This window comes from Leuciscus leuciscus, assembly GCF_965113295.1.
Source record: "Leuciscus leuciscus genome assembly, chromosome: 24".
NCBI classification, from domain to species: Eukaryota; Metazoa; Chordata; class Actinopteri; order Cypriniformes; family Leuciscidae; genus Leuciscus; species Leuciscus leuciscus.
This window is the reverse complement of record NC_138723.1, coordinates 15,569,685-15,591,173: the sequence shown is the minus strand read 5'-3', so window position 1 is coordinate 15,591,173 and position 21,489 is coordinate 15,569,685. Positions and strand designations below refer to the sequence as shown.

The following is a 21,489-nucleotide window of genomic DNA, read 5'->3' as shown; positions in this document are numbered from 1 at the left end:
CACATCTATTTTTAGTCGCAAATGCGAGTTTTGAGCCTTGCTACTGGTTCTTACATGTCGTATACCACAATGTCAAACAGCATATGGGTTTGGGACAAGTTCTGGGGGTGAGTAAATGGTCACCTTAACTATCCTCTACCCTGGAGTTTGTGCATCTTTAGAGGATCTGGACAACGGTTCCCATCAGTTAAGTACCTAGACAGCAAGCCTGGAGGCATATACCATGTGACATAAGTGTTCTTTAGATCCTAGCCGTGAATGTCCGGTCTCAGGGGTATCAGGGTCTGTTTTGTTTCTTGTTTATGAATGCTTCAGCTAAATATAGACAGTGTGATTTATAAGGCGAAAAATAAAAAAATTCGCAATCCCCCTGGACTCTACAAAGGGTCGTTTGAATGTCTACCTATTTTTGTGCTACTTGTGAGGGGTACAGCCCTGTTGGTGCAACTTTGAGGGAAGTTTCTGCACAAAAACAAAATGGCTGTGTTTGTACTGTATCACGATAGCATCACCGTTCCATTCTTCAGAGAGGCTTACCTGGTTAAATTTGACGATTATTTGAACTAAACATGGGATTTTGTAGAAGATTAAAGTTTATCCTGCATCTGTATGTTATCAGCAGGCTGACTATTCCTAAGGATATCCAAGTTATATGCCAGGTTATGCTGGAATTATCCTTTAACTGCATTGTGTTTACAACCAGAGTCGACCAGAATGGAATCAGCTATTTGTGAAAAAATACCACACATACGTATGCCTTCCATCGAAGCAAATTTTTCTCTGAGCTTGTAATGCTGAACGTCTGCAGTGTTAACAGATCTTATTTCTCTAAATGCATTAGCAGCTCATTCTCCTATCTGCGATCAATGGGGGCGTACCAGCGGCGAATTTCTGGCCTCATCGTTCTGCCGGGCTTAATGGGAATAATAACTCTTCCTCAAAGAAACAGAGGGCCCTGACGATGCCATCAGTGCGCCTCCCGTCCCTGTTAAATCTGCCAAATGCGTTTTTGTGGCTTGCAAATTAGCTCTGACCTTATGAAGCTGAAAGGTTGAATAAAGTACTGGGGATGCTGAGAATTTTAAAATATTTACAGCTCACTTTTCATAATCAGCATGAAAGCGCCCTGCCGTAGACCCCTGCGCTATTATTGTCCCACTGAGACACTTTTACAGGGATAATGATTGGTCATGCCTTTTGTCTTTGGACAGGGAGAGGAAAGTGCAGAAATTTATCTGTTTTAGGGAGGGTCTGGGTTTAGGTTCATTAGCCAAGAGAGGACAACAAAGCGCAGCAGTTTTGCAAAATTATTACAAAACTTTTAAACTTGTCCAGCGTCTGCCAAGAATTATCCGGCTTAATTGGATTTAACTCCAGGACATAAACAGAGAAGGGTCTATCGTGGAAGTGCTGAAGTTTTTGAAGCTTTGAAATATGTTGGCTTGAAAAAAAACCCAATTATTTCGAATTATGTCCTATTATTTCCGCTGTAGGTTACTGTGGATTCCTCCAAGACCCTTTGTCAAAGGAGACACGTTATACATGGAAACGACTAGCCTCCTGCAAGGAGTCTCTCAGTGTGGAGTGGAACATATGTTTCTTGAAGCGTTGACCAGAAGCCTAGCAATTACTCAACATGGCCACACCGCAGGAGCATAATGGGCCGACGTGGGCCTGTCAGTTGTGGCCTGGATACTGCCTCGTTCATGGGCTGTAGTCCCAGTAAGAAGCAAACAAATGAGCAATCCTCAGAGAATCATTTGCAAGTTCTAACACTTTGTTCCTGGTCTGCAAGCAATGCATGCCGCCTTCGCCTTGGAAAGCTTTGTTCATCCAATTAGTGCTTTATGAGAAGTCTAGAGCCATGTTTTAGATGCTTGAGTTATTTCTTCAAGTCATGTGAACACTTGGAGTGTGTGAATCGCAAGACAATGGTTATCACGATTCAGCGCGATTAAAATTACAGACGAGCCCTGATGATTTTCATGACTTTTTATAGACTGTGCCAGTGAAAAATGTTGCATGGCATACAACCTTAAACCTAATATTAGTAATTTTATATTGTTCCTTAATGCGTTTGACATCCCATGTATACGAGATTGAAAGGACTGTGTTTTCGTTTGGTTAGCAAAAAGCAAAAAAAAAAGTGCACAAGCCTGTAATTTTGTGATTGAAGCAAAGTGATGGAGAGAAATTACAGTATACTGTAACTTTTTTTCCTAACAATTTTTTTTTGAAAAAGGGACTAAGAACAAGAAGTATTTTAGTGCAATGTAGGTTTGCAAATATCAACAGTTTGGTTATATTTTTTCTGAAATTTGAATGAATTTTGCCAGATAATCTCAAATATGTTGCCGTAATAATTAGCACAACAAAATAATTATGTGTGATATGACCGTTATGTGTGATGGCAAAGTGTACACATCCAGGGGTGCAGCAACAATCTGAAATGTAGGAGGGACCTTATCAGCTTGGATCATTAATATTAGTTAGGTGACTTAACATTTGTCCTTGCTAAATAGCAGGAAAGTGACCGCTATAGTAAATTACCACTTACACAGAGGCTTTGCTTGATCTTAAAGTCTTTAAATTGTAGGTGGCTGCAATTTTCTTTCTTGGCACAGCATCTTAAAACTCTTAAAATATCATTTTTATTTCCCAAAAAGTGGAGGGGGCACACTTTGAAATATCTAAAAGCGTTATAATATTTGCAGTGCTCCGGGGTATAATCCATCTCTTCAGTTTCACAGACATTACTTATCCTGTCTCAATTGACGATAATCATTACAGACAATTACTTTAGAGACATATATCCATAAAACGAATCCCGAATAGGGTTTTAGAAGTGTAGAGTGAGGATTTCATCTTGGAAATCATTCATCCTGCTGCTTATTCTCAATAGAAGGATTAAAATGATTTTGAACTTCATATCAATGAACATCTTAGAATTATTGATTTGAACTCCAAGAAAGGTGTGTTCCAGGATGAAAAAGCTTTTCCTCAGAGGGGCTGCCAGAGAACACCAGCAAAAAAAGAAAAAAAAGGTCTCTGTTTAAATGGATAAGTCAAAGTTTCAGCTGTTTCAGCTGCCGTGTCCCTGGAGGGTCAGTTAAATACTGAGACTGGAGTCCTGAGCGCCCTCCTTTCTCTCCTTTCTGAAAATGACACAACACAGGAGGAATTAAAATGTAATACAAAGGTCTTTTTCCTCGGTCACGCGGCACGGTTATTGATGATCTGTCACATTAAGTCATGTCGAGGGAAGACTTATGGTAACAATTTAAAATATAACAGGAAAGGAAAAAAGAAAAATCATTAAACTCTGCCACCGAATATGAATTACGAATAAGACTCTCTTCATTCATTTAGTTTCCGTGGAAAGGAGACACTTTAAGTAATCCTCTGGAAGCCTTGAGCTGCTTTAATTTGCCGAAATAACCACTCTCGCCATTTCCCAGCATTCACTGCAGATCAAGTTTGAAGCATGACAGCCTAATTATGAATGTTACATTGTAAAGTCTCCAAATCATTCAGTATCTTGCCTGCTCGTGCCTCTCGGTGGAGAACACCTGTATTTGTTTTCTTTTTCACCCTATTTGGGTTCAATCATTGTGTCTCTCTCCAGACTCAAGCACAGTTAGAAGCTGTAATTTGTTTTGAAAATCTAATTAAACCGGGCTGACCAACTCAGCGGTCACCTTTGCCCCCGTTTGGCTTTAGATCAACTCTCAAGAGCATCCGGTATGTAAATCAGCCCTCTAAAGATTCACGGGTCATTTAAGTGGCTGCTGTGCTGGGCAAAGGGATGTGAAAGATGGACAACGAGCATTTAGCCTTTTTTTTCCTTTCTGCGTGGATGGAGAATGGATGGAATGGTTGATTTAATGTTTAACGTTTATTTCCTAGATTGGGCCCCCATGAGGGCCACAACTCAAATACAACAGCCTCCATTTCTTCCTGGTAAAAAATGTCCATTAGACACAATTATCAAATGTTCTATCCCAGAAGAAAATGGGGAATAGTTATATTAAACAGTGCATTAAGCCATTATTCGTCTTTATTTATTTAGTCAGAGACCTCTAATATAATTTAATTGGCTGGCTGCCAGTGTTATGAAGAGAAGTGAGCATGTACATGCAGGAAGAGAACAAGAACTATAGGATCTTTAAGTCTGAGGCAGAATATTCATATGCCCTCCCAGACAAAAAAGACACTGTCCATTAACTGGGAAATCAGCCAAAGCTATGCTTTTAGATTGTTTAAGAGACTGTAAAATTCTCATGAAATACTTATAGGATGTTTTATTGACCTGTTTGGCTTGTGGGTCCCAAGAAGGCCTATAATACCTAGAGAAAGTCAACCATTAGCATTCCCATTCATCTCAACGGCAGTTTTTCAGCTCATGTAGCTTTTTGAATGGTCATAAATGGATAAAAAAAATGCTTTTTACCTACAGAACAAGCAAAAAACCTATCCAAATTATCATATAGAGTACAGTACGTTTACCATGAGATATGTCAACATTGATCCTCTGTTTCTGATAGAACATGTGCAAACCTCCAAATTTAAAAGTTTATTTGCATTTATTTTATATGCCATTTTTAAACTTTTATGTGCATTTCTGTATGCAAAAATAATCACTGTTACTTTCCCGCCTCTGTTTGCCTTCGGTTGTTTAAACAGAAAACCTCACACCACAGGTGGAGTCAATGTACTAATAAATGGCTTACAGTCATCACTGCATATTAATGGTGCAGTATGTAATATTGACAGCTTGCGTCGAAATGGATACTGCAGTTCAAATTCAAAATATTGGAGAGAAAACAAAATATTGTTTCCCCCGCCCCCTCCTCCTCAGATTCAACGCTCACGCGGGTTGCCAGATTGAGAACATGCAACAGGAGCAAATGCAATTGACAATAAAAGCCAAGGAGACTTACATCGTAAGGTGATGAGTTGATTTATCCGTGTTTTAATATGCCTCTGGTCATTGAGCTTTTTGGATGGATGACGAGGCTTTTTAGTCGGGTAGAATCTGCGATCTCTGACCTAGTTTGTTTGCTGGCTTCCCTGGCTACAATACGCTGTGTTTTCCGCCAACTGGCAACCCGGGATGTCAAAATACTGTTGGGTAAATTGGCAGTGTGCGGAATCAAACAGACCAAAACAAATCCAAACATTCTGACAAGGAACGCACATTTCAAAGCAGCATAACTGGCTGTAGCATTGTTTTTTTTAGCATTTTTCCTAAATATATGAAAACATATTATTGTATGTTTATACTTTAGTATACAGCACCTTTAAATTAAATATAGGACAAAAGTATGTAACAAAAATGTTGTACATCACTTTTCAATATATACTGTATAAAACTTTGCATATACATATTGTATAAAAAATTTGCATACATAAAATAAAAACTTATAAAATATTAAAATGTTTAAGCAAAATAAGTAAACCTTTTTCTGAGCCTAGCAATTATTTTGTAAATAATCTATTTAAATGTGGAAGTTTGCAGATGTTCTCAGACACTGAGGACTAATGTTGATGTATCTCATTGTAAACAGCTTAATATCCAACCGAGTTTCTAATCAAGTCTAATGAGCTCACACTTAAACTCATAATTTGGTTAATAACGCCATCTTTCCATTCCACTGCATTTTACAATTTATGCGTAATTTGGTTTGCTTCTGGTTGATTGTGGTGGAACATTTGAATCCAAGAGTCAGAGCAAATCATGCATACAGCAATCAAATCATAAATGCCATTGAATAGCTTGTGCTGGATTTTCATATTAGGTGATTTATTGGGAGGTTTCCGTTCAATTGGCTTTCCGCATAGACTCGTGCTTTGAATGAGGGCGGTGTTTTGATATGTTACATTTCTTTCGGTAGGCCGACCGTCTTTCTGCACCTTTCAATTTGGAAGCACATCAGTACTTGCCCTGTAAATGTTAATTTCCAGTGTTCGATTGTAGCCTACCATGAAGGTGAAGCTTTCCAGTTCACCACTTTCTCTGTCGCTGTCCTTCAATAGCCCACCAATGTAAAGAAGACCACCGAAGCGTTGACGTTCGCTTTCCTACATCCATTTTACACCCAGCCCACACTCACAGTCGCCATTTAAGGCATTTATACAAATATCAAGATTACCGTAACAATAATCTCCTAGACAGCATGTGCCGGTCTCTCGAATTAGCATGTGGAGTTAATGGTAACGCTCACCTTGAAATGTCATCCCGACAAGAGCGCAACATGACCACCCCTGCTGCTCCTGCCCCCCCCCCCCCCGAGGCCTCTTCGTAACCCCCTACCACGTGGGTTTGTTAAAAGAGTGCTTCCTGCATGTTTTTCCTCTGAAACGGTTTCCTTTAAGAATTCATGTGACCGCAGGGGTTCACACACTGGGTGCTGTTGTCATTCTCAGCATTGTTTAGCCACAGCCGGATTGAAAGCCACTTCTCAGATGTGCCGCTGGTGAGTTTATATCCCACACCATCAGAGCGGTGTGGTTTCACTGCCGTTAATTTGTTACATTTGCCAGAGCCACACAATGCAGGGGCCAGGCAAAGCAATTGTGAATATTAAACTAGGAATGTGTGTGCTGTGCTTCAATATTAAATCATAAGGGAAGGACTGTCGCAGGCCTTATTAAAAGATAATGTGTGCTGGGGGAGAGGAAACATATCACTTCTCTGCTGGTGGATCTCGCTACTTTAAGCGCTATGTTGTGCATGTCTATGGACAAACACTCCGATGAGTTCAATTTGTGTGCACAAGGAAAGAAAATGAGAAACTGACATAAAAAGAAGAGCAGGATCAAATAATAAGGGGATTGAGGAGGAATATAAAGCATGAACTGAAGGAAGTAAAAACAAAAGATGAGTTGGAAAGTACGTATCCAAATAGTTTTAATTGTACAGATTTATATCTTTGTACATATTTTTGACCCTAGTGGAATAAAAATGCCTTTTTATAATTACGTTTACATGACTTAATAAAAATATGGGGTTTGCTTCAAACTAGATGGTGGTTAAAATGTATACAATATAAATGTGTGGTGTATAAATATAGTGTTTTTTTTTTTTTCATTTGCTGTGTTTTGCAGCCTTTTTTCAATATGTATACTGTTATTGTAAATATAATATGTATACTTTTGTATTTAGTTACAAAAAATGACTCTATGGATACTACAAGGTGATACAGGTTGCATAATACAAACCTTAAAATTTTGCAGCCTAAAAAATTACATTTTTAAAAAGTAAATTGAAGGGATTTTGATCATATTTTTTAAAAGAATTTTTTTAATAAGTTGTATTATTGTGTGTGTGTGTGGGGGGGGGGGGGGGGGGGTAGTTTTCTTAAAATTATACCTTCACTTTATCATAAATGATGTATTACAAGTTTATACTTGTATATTGTGTATACTTTCTAACAATGACTTTCATTTTACACCCCGTAAAATTACTTTTTAAAAGAAAGTCATTGTTAGAAAGTTATTGACTAATGAGATGAACTATGTAACTCCTTCTCTCTAACTGTAGAAATGATCCTTAATATAGTTAGGGTAACACTTAACAATAAGGTTTCAATGTATTAACTAACATGAACTAACCATGAGCAATACCTTTGTTAATAAAAGTTAATAAAAAAATACAATCGTTCATTGTTCGCCCATGTTACTTCACAGTGCATTAACTAATGTTTACAAATACAACTTTAGATTTTTTAATTATGTATTAGTAAATTATGAAATTAACATCAACAAAGATTAATAAATGTAGAAGTGCAGTTCATTATTAGTTAACTAATGTAGTTAATTAATGTTAACTAATGAAACCTTATTGTGATAGCATAGTTAGAGATTACCAGGCCTCTCACAGTGTCAATGGACTCGCCCTAGGACAGCACTCAGCATGGCAACCCCACGCTGAGCGTTGATAAAAATAGAGCGAGGACAGAGAAGGGCTAATTATCACAACACCAAGAGATGTACTTGAGATTCACAGTCTAATGTTCAGGGACAAAGGTGTCTGAACACGTACCAGTACAGAGATTTAGAATAGCAATGCCAAGCATTTGTTTTGTTACTTTGTTATTTTTCTCCTAGTTAGACAGGTGTTAGTGATTTCTCTACCATTTTGGTAGAAAAAGGGTAAAAAGCTGAGTCCGTTTGATAGCCGAACGCTGAAGTCACACACACCTGTGGTGAAATACTTTTTGGGACTTAAGTTTGATTTATTGATGTCGTAAAAATTGAGAGAGTTTAATACCACAGCCTTTCACTGTTGGAAATTCAGAAACATGTGCTGTCAGATATGAGTAGCCGCTCCACATTTCATATTTCAGCGAGCCGCTAAAAGGGTGATAGAGATCTGCTCATATTTTGTGTTTTTATTGTGATTGATTGTCACGGGGAAGTCAGATGCAGCTTGTAGGTTTTATACTCCTCTTGTAAACACAACAAAGAGAAGAAATGCTATTATTGAGAGAGAGAAAGAGAGAGACTGTGAGATGTCAATCAGAGGGATGGAGTCGGCGCGCCCAGCCGATGTCGATCCGAGGTGGGATTCTCCATTACTGAAATGGACTGTTTGAATGGCTCTCTGGCCCTGAGTTTATCCCGGCTTTGTGCGGCTGATACTGTAATTGCAGGCAGTGATTAGGAAGCTCCCGCAGCACAAAGCACAGCCCGGATTAAACGCACACGCTGGGGCAGATGCAACGCATGCTGTCAATTATAATATACCACTCCAAATGGCACTAAGCGGGGAAATAATAAAGAACCACAGCTCACAGAGAGAAAGGAGACGGGCCCATCTTTTAAATTAACAATACGCTCGAGGTTCGAGAGCGTTTTCTGGTCGGGATGAAATGAAGTCGCCCACAATTTGAACAGCAGGTCTTGTCTTCTACAACTACACTACACTACAATTTACACTACACCCTTAAAAAAGAAGGTTCTTTATTTAGCATTGATGGTTTTTAACCTTTAACATCCATGGAAACTTTTCGATGAACAAGTTGATCTATTATAGTGGAAAAGGGTTTCTTCACACTAAGGAACGACTCATCACTTCTGGGAGGACGTTCCACTGGGAGATTTGCTCCTGGAGCATCAGTGACCCCGTTGAAAGGACTTTTGACCATGCAGTGTATTTGTGTTAGTTACGAGCAGCTGATGACAGACTGGAAAACACTGTGTTTGTTATGGCTCATGTCTTCCTCTTTACTTTCATTCTGTGCATGCATAAAACCCTGTCCAACCCCCATATGGCTCGATCTGTCGGTTCAGAGACTTTAAACTCCTTGAGCAGACAGGAGAGGGCTGAAGCTTTAGTCCAAACTATCTGTTGTCAACCTTCTGATATTTTGAAAGTTAAAAGTATGAATAAATGAGAAAGGTTACCAACAATGCTTTCTCCTCCTCTCTCTCTCTCTCACTCTCTTACAGATCCTAATGCCCAGAAAAATGTGCCAGATCACGCTCTAATCGGAGGAGTAGTCGCTGTTGTCGTTTTTGCAACTTTGTGCTTAATTATTGTATTGGGACGCTACCTGGCACGGCATAAAGGTACGATTTTCCTTTACTGTCTGTAAAATCTAGATACAGAAATGTAAATCTAGATCTAGATCTAGAAATGCCCAGAATACATCCAAGATGGCGCCGCGGATGGCTGCCTCGGTGTTGAGCTCTCCAGTTGTTACACTGTTTTTGTTAGTTTGTCCTGTTTTATGTTTGTCATACGCTATCAGTTATACCAGGGACGAACTGCTGAACATTCGGCAGTGCACACCAACTGATCACCAACCAGTTTTTGATTCTTCTGGCGTTTTGCGGAACATTGTCGTCGGTTGCGCCGCTGCACTGTGGAAACAGTATAAGACGCGCAGGCGTGGGAAGCGAGCCGGCACACTCGTTAAGCTCAGGCAGCGCGGATTCAGAACGGCGCTGCCTAGCATCCATCTGGCGAATGTCCGCTCTCTCCCTAACAAAATGGACGAACTACTTCTGCTCTCACGCAAAAACAAGGACTTTACCAACTCTGCTGCTCTTTGTTTCACGGAAACCTGGCTGAACGAAGCCATTCCGGACAGCGCGTTACATCTACCGGACTTTCAGCTGTTCAGAGCAGATCGCGATATGGAGTCAACGGGTAAAACGCGCGGTGGTGGGACATGCTTTTACATCAACAGAAGGTGGTGTACTGATGTAACTGTGTTAAGGAAGATGTGCTGTCCTGATGTGGAAGTGCTTTTCCTTAACTGTAAGCCGTTCTACTCGCCGCGGGAGTTTTCCTCGCTCGTTCTCATCAGTGTTTACATTCCACCGCAAGCACACGTGAGTACGGCGCTGCAACAGCTGGCTGATCTGATCACAGAAACAGAACAACAACACCCGGACTCTGTTCTTATCATTCTCGGAGACTTTAATCAGGCAAAACTCACACGTGAGCTGCCTAAATTCAAACAGCACATTACATGCCCCACCAGAGACAATAATATTTTGGACCATTGCTACACCACAACAAAGGATGCATATCGCTCCGTCGCCAGAGCAGCTCTAGGACTTTCCGATCACTGCCTGGTTCATCTTCTACCAACTTACAGGCAAAAACTTAAAACTGCTAAGCCAGTAATAAGGACTGTAAAGAGATGGACCAACGACACAGAGCAGGTCTTACAAGCCTGTTTTGAATGCACTGACTGGAGTGTTTTTGAAGCTGCTGCCAGCGATCTGGACGAGCTCACAGAGACTGTAACATCATACATCAGTTTCTGTGAGGATTTATGCATCCCTACCAGGACTTACTTATCATTCAACAATGATAAACCATGGTTCACACCAAAACTCAGACAGCTTCGTCAGGTCAAAGAAGATGCCTACAGGAGTGGGGATAGGATCTTGTATAATCAGGCCAGGAACACATTGACAAAGGAGATTGAAGTGGCTAAGAAGAGCTATGCCAAAAAGCTGGAAAACCAGTTTTCCTCCAACGACCCTGCATCAGTGTGGAAAGGCCTGAAAGACATTACCAACTACAAGACACCATCCCCCAGCATCGACAGCAACAAGCATCTTGCGAACGAGCTGAATGTCTTTTACTGTAGATTTGAGACCCCCGATCAGACACCCCATACCCGCCCTGACCATCTCTCTACACAGCCATCAACACCTCCAGCCATCCCCCTCCCCTCCCTCCCTGCACTTCAGATCAGTGAGGATAATGTGCGTCAGATCTTCAGGAAACAGAAGAGAAGGAAAGCACCAGGCCCAGACGGTGTTTCACCAGCCTGTCTGAAAACCTGCGCTGACCAGCTGGCCTCTATCTTCTCACTGATCTTCAACAGATCACTGGAGCAGTGCAAAGTCCCTTTCTGCTTTAAACGCTCCACCATCATCCCAATCCCGAAGAAACCAAAGATCACAGGACTCAATGACTACAGACCTGTTGCCTTAACATCTGTGGCCATGAAGTCACTCGAAAGACTGGTGTTAGCATATCTGAAGGACATCACTGGACCCTTGCTGGACCCCCTGCAGTTTGCCTACAGAGCAAACCGGTCTGTGGATGATGTGGTCAATATGGGACTGCATTACACCCTACAACATCTGGACAAACCAGGGACCTATGCAAGGATTCTGTTCGTGGACTTTAGTTCTGCCTTCAACACCATCGTCCCATCACTGCTCCAGACCAAACTGACCCAGCTCTCTGTCCCTAGCTCCATCTGTCAATGGATCACCAGCTTTCTGACAGACAGACAACAGCTAGTCAGAATGGGCAAAATCACGTCCGACAGCCGCACCATCAGCACCGGTGCTCCACAGGGATGTGTTCTCTCACCACTGCTCTTCTCCCTGTACACAAATGACTGCACCTCTAAAGACACCTCTGTCAAGCTCCTGAAGTTTGCAGACGACACTACTGTTATCGGACTCATCCGGAACGGTGACGAGTCTGCGTACAGACAGGAGGTGGAGCAGCTGGCTCTTTGGTGCAGTTATAACAACCTGGAGCTGAACACGCTCAAAACAGTGGAGATGATCGTGGACTTCAGGAGAAACCCCCCTGCACTCCCTTCACTCACCATCATGGACAGCACTGTGACTGCAGTAGAGTCATTCAGGTTCCTGGGCACCACCATCTCTCAGGATCTGAAGTGGGACACTCACATAGACTCTATTGTGAAGAAAGCCCAACAGAGACTGTACTTCCTGCGTCAGCTGAGGAAATTCAACCTGCCACAGGAGCTGCTCGTACAGTTCTACTCAGCTGTCATCCAGTCCATCCTCTGCACTTCCATCACCGTCTGGTTCGGCTCTGCTACCAAAACCGACCTCCGTAGACTACAGCGGATAGTTCGGACTGCTGAGCGAATCACTGGCACTACCCTTCCCACACTCAAAGTACTGCACTCATCCAGAGTGAGTAAAAGGGCTCGCAAAATCACTCTGGACCCGTCACACCCAGCACACTCTCTGTTTGAACTGTTACCGTCTGGTCGACGCTACAGAGCACCGAGCACAAAAACAACCAGACACAGGAAAAGTTTCTTTCCCCAGGCCATCTACCTCATGAACACTTAAATGTTCCCCTACTGTGGAACAAACATGTGCAATACTTCCCTCAGACATTTCATTATAGCACCTTATAACTTTATATATATTTATAATTTATAATCTTTTTATTTTATTTTTTCTATTTTTTTATTTTATTTTTTATTTATACCTGTTACTTGTCACTTGTCTTGTCACTTTGTATTGTATGTGTACTGGAAGCTACTGTCACCAAGACAAATTCCTCGTATGCGCAAGCATACTTGGCAATAAAGCTCTTTCTGATTCTGATTCTGATTCTGATTCTGAAATGTAAAATTAAAGGGTTAGTTCACCCAAAAATTTAAATTATCCCATTATTGACTCACCCTCAAGCCTTCCTATGTGTATATGACTTTCTTCTTTCAGCCAAACACAATCGGAGTCATATTAAACAATATCCTGACTTTTCCAAGCTTTGTAATAGGAGTGAATAGCACTTGAGATTTTGAAGCCCAGAAATTCAATATTTATAACTTTATAAACTAGAATCTGGCTTCTGTACGCGAGTCAAGTTCCGGCCGAAGAGTGAACTCTGACCCGACTCATGAAGTATTGATTAACACGGAAGTGCAGAGGATAACAAGCAAAACAGAACACCGGTCACGAATTAGAAGTCTAAAATGAGAATTCTTAAAGAGAAATGTCAGAGAAGCTTGAGTTTGTTGCCCAGCCCTATTTGTTTGATCCGCGAGAGGCGTCTACTCTCAGCTAAGCTTACGCCACTCCTATATCCTACAGTGCATCCGGAAAGTATTCACAGCGCTTCACTTTTTCCACATTTTCTGTTACAGCCTTATTCCAAAATGGATTCAATTCTTTATTTTCCTCAAAATTCTACAAACAATACCCCATAATGACAACGTGAAAGAAGTTTGTTTAAAATCTCATGTACATGTATTTGCTCAATACTTTGTTGAAGCACATTTGGCACCAATTACAGCCTCAAGTCTTTTTGAGTGTGATGCTACAAGCTTGGCACTCCTATTTTTGGTCAGTTTCTAACATTCTTCTTTGCAGAACCTCTCAAGCTCCATCCAGCCATTTTCAGATCTCTCCAGGGATGTTCAATCGGGTTCAAGTCTGGGCTCTGGCTAGGCCACTCAATGACATTCACAGAGTTGTCCCCAGGGTTGGGGAGTAACGGAATACATGTAACGGCGTTATGTAATCAGGATACAAAAATCCAGTAACTGTAATCCGTTACAGTTACGTCAAAAAACGTAGTAATCAGATTATAGTTACATTTTGAAAAAAGAGGGAATACTTTCAGGATTACAATGGTTTCATTTAAAACTAAATAAATAAGTATTTTGGCATAATAACACTATATGAAGCGCTGCTTGATTATACAGTAGTTCCTGATTCTGTTGACAGTAATGACTCACGTGTGCGACCCGGTCGCTGGTGCATGTGCAAATAACAGCTTTCTACAATCTCCTCAGATGCAGATTGAATCACTGCTGCTAGTAGAAACGATGCTGCCAGTGGGTAAAATTGCTTTTAATTCATGGAAATTCCGCTGCTATTTTGGGGAGTAGCTTTTTTAGTACCAAAAATGTCCTTTCTTATCTTTTCTCACGTAAGGGGAAGTTCGCTGTCTAGGTAACGTAGGGGAACTCCCACTGCCGACGCCCCAAGTTCAGTCAGGCAAATTAAGAAAGATCACGGCTTTAGGCAACATGTAGGCCTATTTTAAAATAAACTAATATGTAGATCGTGTAAAATTTTTAAATGTTGTGTTTTAATTTTTTAGTTAAAAAAGTTAAAAAATAAAACAAAATAATCTGTAATACCATACATTAGCCACTAGATGTCTGTATAGCCCGTTACATAAATTTGTCTGTGTGTGTATTTTGAAAATATTGTACACTGGACCAAATTCTTAATAAATAAAAGTTTTTTTTTATATTTTTTTATAATATTTCTTCTTGCTTGACTTTATTTATATACGTGACCTTGAAGTAATCCAAAAGTAATCAGTTACATTACTTTCATACTATAGTACTTGGATTACGTTACTGAATACTTTTTTTATGAAGTAATTTGTAACTGTAACGGAATACATTTTTAAAGTAACCCTCCCAAGCCTGGTTGTCCCGTAGCCACTCCTTTGTTATCTTGCCTGTGTGCTTAGGGTCGTCGTCCTGTTGGAAGATGAACCGTCACCCCAGTCTGAGTTCCAGAGCGCTCTGGAGCAGGTTTTCATCAAGGATTGCTGCATTCATCTTTCTCTCTATCCTGACTAGTCTCCCAGTTCCTGCCACTGAAAAATATCCCCACAGCATAATGCTGTGATCACCATGCTTCACTGTAGGGATGGTATTGGCCAGGTGAAGAGCAGTGCCTGGTTTCCTTCAGACACGACGCTTGCCATTCAGGCCAAAGAGTTCAATCTTTGTTTCATCAGACCAGAGAATTTTTTTTCTCATGGTCTGAGAGTCCTTCAGGAGCCTTTTGGCAAACTCCAGGTGGGCTGTCAAGTGTTTTTTACTAAGCAGTGCCTTCTGTTTGGCCACTCTACCATACAGGCCTGATTGGTGGAGTTCTGCAGAAATGGTTGTTCTTCTGGAAGATTCTCCTCTCTCCACAGAGAAACGCTGGAGCTCTGTCAGAGTGACCATCGGGTTCTTGGTCACCTCCCTGACTAAGGCCCTTCTCCCCCGATTGCTCAGTTTGGCAGGGCGGCCAGCTTTAAGAAGAGTCCTGGTGGTTCCAAACTTCTTCCATTTACGGATGATGGAGGCCACTGTGCTCATTGGGACCTTTAATGCTGCAGACATTTTTCTGTACCCTTCCACAATTATGTGCCTCGATACAATCCTGTCTCAGATGTCTACAGAGAATTCCTTGGACTTCATGGCTTGGTTTGTGCTCTGACATGCACTGTTAACTGTGGGACCTTATATAGACAGGTGTGTGCCTTTCCAAATCATGTCCAATCAACTGAATTTACCACAGGTGGACTCCAATCAAGTTGTAGAAACATCTCAAGGATGATCAGTGGAAACAGGATGCACCTGAGCTCAATTTTGAGTGTCATGGCAAAGGCAATCAATTTGCTAAGATTTCGAACAAACTTCTTTCACGTTATGGGGTATTGTTTGTTGAATTTTGAGGAGAATAAAGAATTTAATCCATTTTGGAATAAGGCTGTAACATAACAAGATGTGGAAAAAGTGAAGCGCTGTGAATACTTTCCGGATGCACTGTGCATCATGCGACGCAAGGATGGACATTACTGGAAGCTAGTGATTACAGTTTATAAAGTTATAATTATGGATATTTTTCTTAAAAAAACGCATTACTTGTGTGTGTGTGTTTGTATATATATATATATATACCCTACACTGAAGTAATGGCTTCTGAAAATTCAGCTTATTATTTTTACAATTTTTACTTGTTTTCAATATTATTTTTTAATTATATTTCACAATAATATCTTAATTTACTTTTTTATCAGTAGTGCATACAAATTATTAGCATTGTCACAAGTAGTCTCAGACTTTTGGACACAAGTGCATATAGAGTGAGGTTCAAGTTACTTGAAAGACTTAATATCACTTCTTATAATAGTAATAGTATTTTTCTGTGACACTTTATTTTACTGTCCTTGTTACATGTAGCTAATGTAGTAATAAATATAAATTATGCATAATTACATGCAACTAACCCTAGCCCTATAGTAAGTACACATACAGTAGTTAATTATTATTACTCACATAAATATATAATTACACTTTAACACGGACACCTTCAAACAAAGTGTAACCTATTTTTCCTACATAAACTTGCCATTTTGAAGTTTTTGAAAATCACATTGTTTTTTAAATCAAGCAATTGTGTGTGTGTTTCAGGCACGTATTTGACAAACGAGGCCAAAGGAGCGGATGACGCCCCGGACGCAGACACAGCCATCATCAATGCCGACGGCAACCACGCACACGCAGAAGAAAAGAAAGAGTATTTCATTTAGACTGCAAGTGGCACTGCGCTCCTCTCTCTCCTCCTATTCCTTCCCTCCTTCCCTGCACAGTGTAGGAACTTCTTCAGACAGCAACGGAAGCTTCTTCTCGCCCTTCTTTTCCATTCTGTTTGTTTTTGTTTTGTTTTTTCATTTCAGTTTGGTTTTCTTTTGCCTTTTTCAATAACAGCTCACCTGCTACTTTTTTACGAGCAACTTATTTGCTGAAGATGTCACCTTTTGTAATCATTATATAGCTGTAAAACACCCACAAAGTAGTCCAAAAATGTCTAAATCTCCAAATATGAAAAAAAGAAAAGAAAATTGTCTGCAGCCATCTTTCAGTAAGGACTCGCCCTTCATCTTCTCACAGTGCCTAAATATACAGATATCCGCTGAATTTCAGTCAATGCCTTCGTTTGTCAGGCCTCTGATTGGTTGCTTGCTTTTATCTTCAGCGGTATGATTTTGAAAAATGTTTTGTGGTCTGTTATTGTTTTAATTCATTTCTACTTTTGTTTTGGTTGTGATTCATGCTGAATCCATTTATTGTGCTGTTTCTCCCAAAAAAAACAAAAAAAAAACGATGTACAGTAGTGAAAATATACTCAGACTTGAAGTGAGGGAGGTTCCCTTTTTATTCTACAGATTTTTAGGTGTTAATAATGTTATCGGTACGTAGAGACGCTCCATTCTCCAAAAGACCATTACATGATGTGAAACCGACAGCTCACACTATGGCTAAAATCAGTATTTTGTACTTGAACTGTAGATATTGGTACGTAAATGAATAGCTCCACAGAAGGTCTCAGTGTGTTCCAGCGAAAATCACCTTGTGTTTTTAAAAATTAGGATAAGCAGTTAGGTTAACCAGCCCTGGTTACCAAATAAACCATAGTGGGTTAGTGGATTAGCAACCAGGCAAAGAAAGAAAGAAAAAGCCCAGTTGTGTGTGTTTGTGTAGTATGATGATGCATCTCCACTGCTTGGTTCTTATGACACTTGCTTCTGTATTCCTGCACTGATCGGCCCATAACAACAGATCCACGATCGAGGCGGGAAACATCCGTAACGTCATCCTTCAGCTGTTTACACAACCGTTGTGCCGAACACAAGATATCTCACGAAACAGAAAGTGATACTTTAAAAGGAACATAAATAAGTAGTGCGCTACTATTTCAGTGCTCTTGAACCTTCATGTCATTGGTCAGATCAATATACAGTTCATGAAAGATCCCTAAAAAAAAACTTTGTATGCAAACCTGAACATTACACATACATTATGTAACAATGCTAAGAGAACGTTGCCGATATGCAACATTCATAAAGTGTCACCCACCTGCTCATTCCACAGCGTGAGGTTTAGGCCAAACACATGAATAAGCACAAAACAACTCATGAATGAGGTCTAATGCAACAATCATGACGTAAAAATAACGAACTTTGATTTTCATTACCCAGACTAGACATCAGTACACTAAAGTCATGGATTATGTTGATGGTTGGAAGTGTTATTGAAACAACAGTATCTTTTTTTCGGTTCTTTTGTTGATTTCTATGATGAATAGACAACCTTGCTAAGGCTGTATAATATATCTGCTAAATGTGGTAACTAGTGAAAATCGTTGTTAGACTTCGGGATCCCTAATTCCATCAAGTTTGTATATTAGCTGATCTAAATATTGGTGGGGGAAAAAAAAAACTCTTTTTCATCTTATTTGTCATTAAAAGATTATTCACAACTTCACAACCTTTGCTATAGCTCAAGGCATGTATATACTGTATAAGTATCACGTTTTGGGGAAACATTTTTGAAAGATCATTTTTTTTTGTTTGACTGTAAATTATTTAATTTTGCTTAATTGAAAACCACTTAATGAGTATGACGGTAATTGTGACAGCAATGGGATACTTGTTAAAATGGCAAAGCTATGTATTTGTCGAATGAAAACATTTTTATCTGATGTTCGTTTCCTGTAAATGATGACGATTATTGTTCATACTTGGCATTGCTTTCGCAGTCTGTCTCCGTTCTCACAAAGGAAAGATATCAGTGAAGCTTATAAAACCAACAGATGGTCAAGCTTTACATGTTTGATAGTAATATCTCGAAAACATCTTTTCATTTTAGTCCTAATGCTCCACATTGACACATATCACTTCCATATACACGTATGTAACTCAAATGTAATTGTCTTGTCACATGTATCCCTAATATGTGTGAATATATTAATGGCTAGGAATATGGTATCCTTTGACAGAGCCAACAGTCAGATTGCAAACGACTTAAGGCCAAACCGTTCATCAGTGCTCACAGAATCAATTTAAGCCTTATGAAATGAAACGTGCTGACGTGCTTCTCAAGCCACAATTACCTTTCATTTATTTCTCTTTTCTTGCTACTTTCTCTCTCTGTGGATTGGCTCAATGCCGTCTGTCTGGCATAATAACCGCTAATGTTTGGTACTTGTCTGTCTGATCGTGACACTGACCTAATTCTGCCTTTGTGATCAGTAAATCACATGCTATTATCAAGAAAATATATTCACTTGCTCAGATTTTGACCCGTTACAGAACATACTCAACCTTTTCAAGAACTAATAAATCAGCTTCTTTTATCACCATAATTGCCTTTGTGTTTGTAGTGGGAGCTTCATGTTGTTTTGTCACTTCAGCTCTTGCGGGTTCTTGTCTTGTTGTTTCTTTTCCCTCAAACTTGCCTTTGTACATTTTGCATGTTATATTGTCACATCATATTCACATTTTAATGCACCAGAATGCATTTCCAGTTTGATGTTTTTTGTTCAGCTAGTGATTGCAGTGGAATGGTTCATAGCTAAAACGATGGCCTAAAACTTTTGGATTTAAAGTTTTGGATAACACCTGGGATTTATTCAGTAAATCAGTGACAATTTGCCATTTTTGTCCCAGTTTATTTACTGTAGTTGGTGTGGAAGGACTATCAAAACTCTTAGTAGTTAACATGTTCCCAATGCAAAATAAACTTAATATTGCATTGGTGAAAAGTATTGAAATTAATTACAAAATTGTTTTTTTATTAAATATTTGTTTGCACTAGTAAGTTTAATGCTTATTAGAGTATCACGTCATTAGCTTAGCAGCATGCTAACTGCAAACTATTAAAAATCAACTGAATTGCTGGCAATGTTGAGTGTTCTAAATTGGTAACGTATGAGGTTCCATTACAGTTATGATGCTGCCTATGTCTGCAGCTCACTAGGTTTTGGAACAGAGCTCATATTTTATTTTTGGAGTCTGCAAGTGACAACAATATTCATGTACAACTGTTATGTCACTGAACATTATGATCAGGAGGAAAAAAAAAGGTTCCATTATGTTCACATTGTTTCTCCTCCTGACAGACTATAAAAATACAGACTATACCAATTAGCATACAGATCAAAAGGCAGAATACTGAAATTTTACCTAAGAAAGAACCATCTAAAATACAGCATTTATGATCACAGTGATATGTGGAAATAGTAAAATGCACTCACTCTCATCGACCTTCTTTTTTATTTACTAAAAAGGTTTAGGTTCAGTATATTTCATAGACTGAAATTAAAGCATTTGTGCATCTAAGAAAGAGTCTCTTTTAACAAACCCCAAGTTTATGAGAAACAACAGTAACACTGTAAATCAAAAACTGTTAGTTTATGTCACCCAATTACATCATTTTAATAATTTGCATATTATAATTTTTTTTGCATCTCAGGTATGAATCAAATGTTTTTTTTGTTTGTTTTTTCTAATATCATGCAGGTAGCTCATACCAATGTATTTCTATTTGCTTAATCATACTGCATTTACAACATCATTATACTGTTTATTTGATGCTCTTACTTTTTTCATGTGTATATATGCTTGTTGCTTCACATATCTCCAATTCATGACACACAAGCTTGTATATTGTTTAAACAAGCTGTCCAGTTGCTGTAACGACCTGTTGTGAAATTTAGACCAGAAAAAAGATGCACACCAATTTAGCTAGTAATATGTTACACTAAGAGGGCTGTTGTCATAGTAAGGACACACTACATGTAGGTCAAGATCAAATAGTTTGAAGGAAACGGTGTTTTCACAGTTTTTCACATGACCTTGCTAGATTTAGCACCTGCACCGACGACACCACAATGCGCACTGTTCCAGGATTGTCTGTAGTTGAATTGTAAAAAATAAACAGACAAACGCTATTTAAATTTCACCACGTTCCTCTCACGTTGCAAAACAATTATGCGTGCCAGTGAAGCAGATGTAGTGGGTAGCATACTGTGCACTGGTAGATCGAGTACCTGGTTTCTAAGCGAATCGGCCTCTCTAGCTCTTGAAATGATAGTGACTTCAGAACACGAAGGGTTTGTGCTTCTTGTAGCAAGCTGAAATGAAAACGCCTCATTTGGTTTCTTTTTCTTTTCTTTTTTTTTTTAAATGTGTTCCTTGGTGTATTCATTTGATTCGAAATTAAATTTTAAGCCTAATTCACATGTATGGAATGAAATTGTTAAATAAATAAATGCCAAAATGTCCTGTCTGTTCTTCTTACTGTCTAAATACAACACAATTAATCTGGATTTTCTCCATTCATTTCTTAATGTCTGTCCATATATCTGCAAAACCAAACACCATATCCATCCAGAACACCTTATCACAAGCATCTATTCACAGCACACTAATGACCAGCCTAGCAACACCCTAGCAACAAGCCACCACACAGAACTGCCTATCAGCACCCGAGCATCCACTCAGAACACCCTAGCAACAGGCAAAGAACACCATAACAACAAGCAGCCAATTAGACCTGCCTAGCAACACCCTAACAACCACCCTTGAATGGCTAAAGTTTTTTTCTTAAGCTTTTAGGCCAGTTCACACACTAGGAACGATAACTAGAATGATTCGGATAG

At 39.5% G+C, this 21,489-nt stretch overlaps 1 protein-coding gene across 3 annotated transcripts in view; it reads left to right on the top strand.

Moving 5' to 3' along the window:
* Positions 1-21,110, top strand: part of cadm2a (cell adhesion molecule 2a) — a 500,950-nt gene extending 479,840 nt beyond the window's left edge. For all 3 annotated transcript variants that reach the window (XM_082157511.1, XM_082157509.1, XM_082157510.1), the window contains 2 exons: positions 9,454-9,573; positions 16,458-21,110. In XM_082157511.1, the coding sequence (XP_082013637.1) occupies positions 9,454-9,573; positions 16,458-16,576 (239 nt within the window). In that variant the 3' untranslated portion in view covers positions 16,577-21,110. The remainder of the gene's footprint in view (positions 1-9,453; positions 9,574-16,457) is intronic.
* The last annotated feature ends 379 nt before the right edge of the window (positions 21,111-21,489 follow it).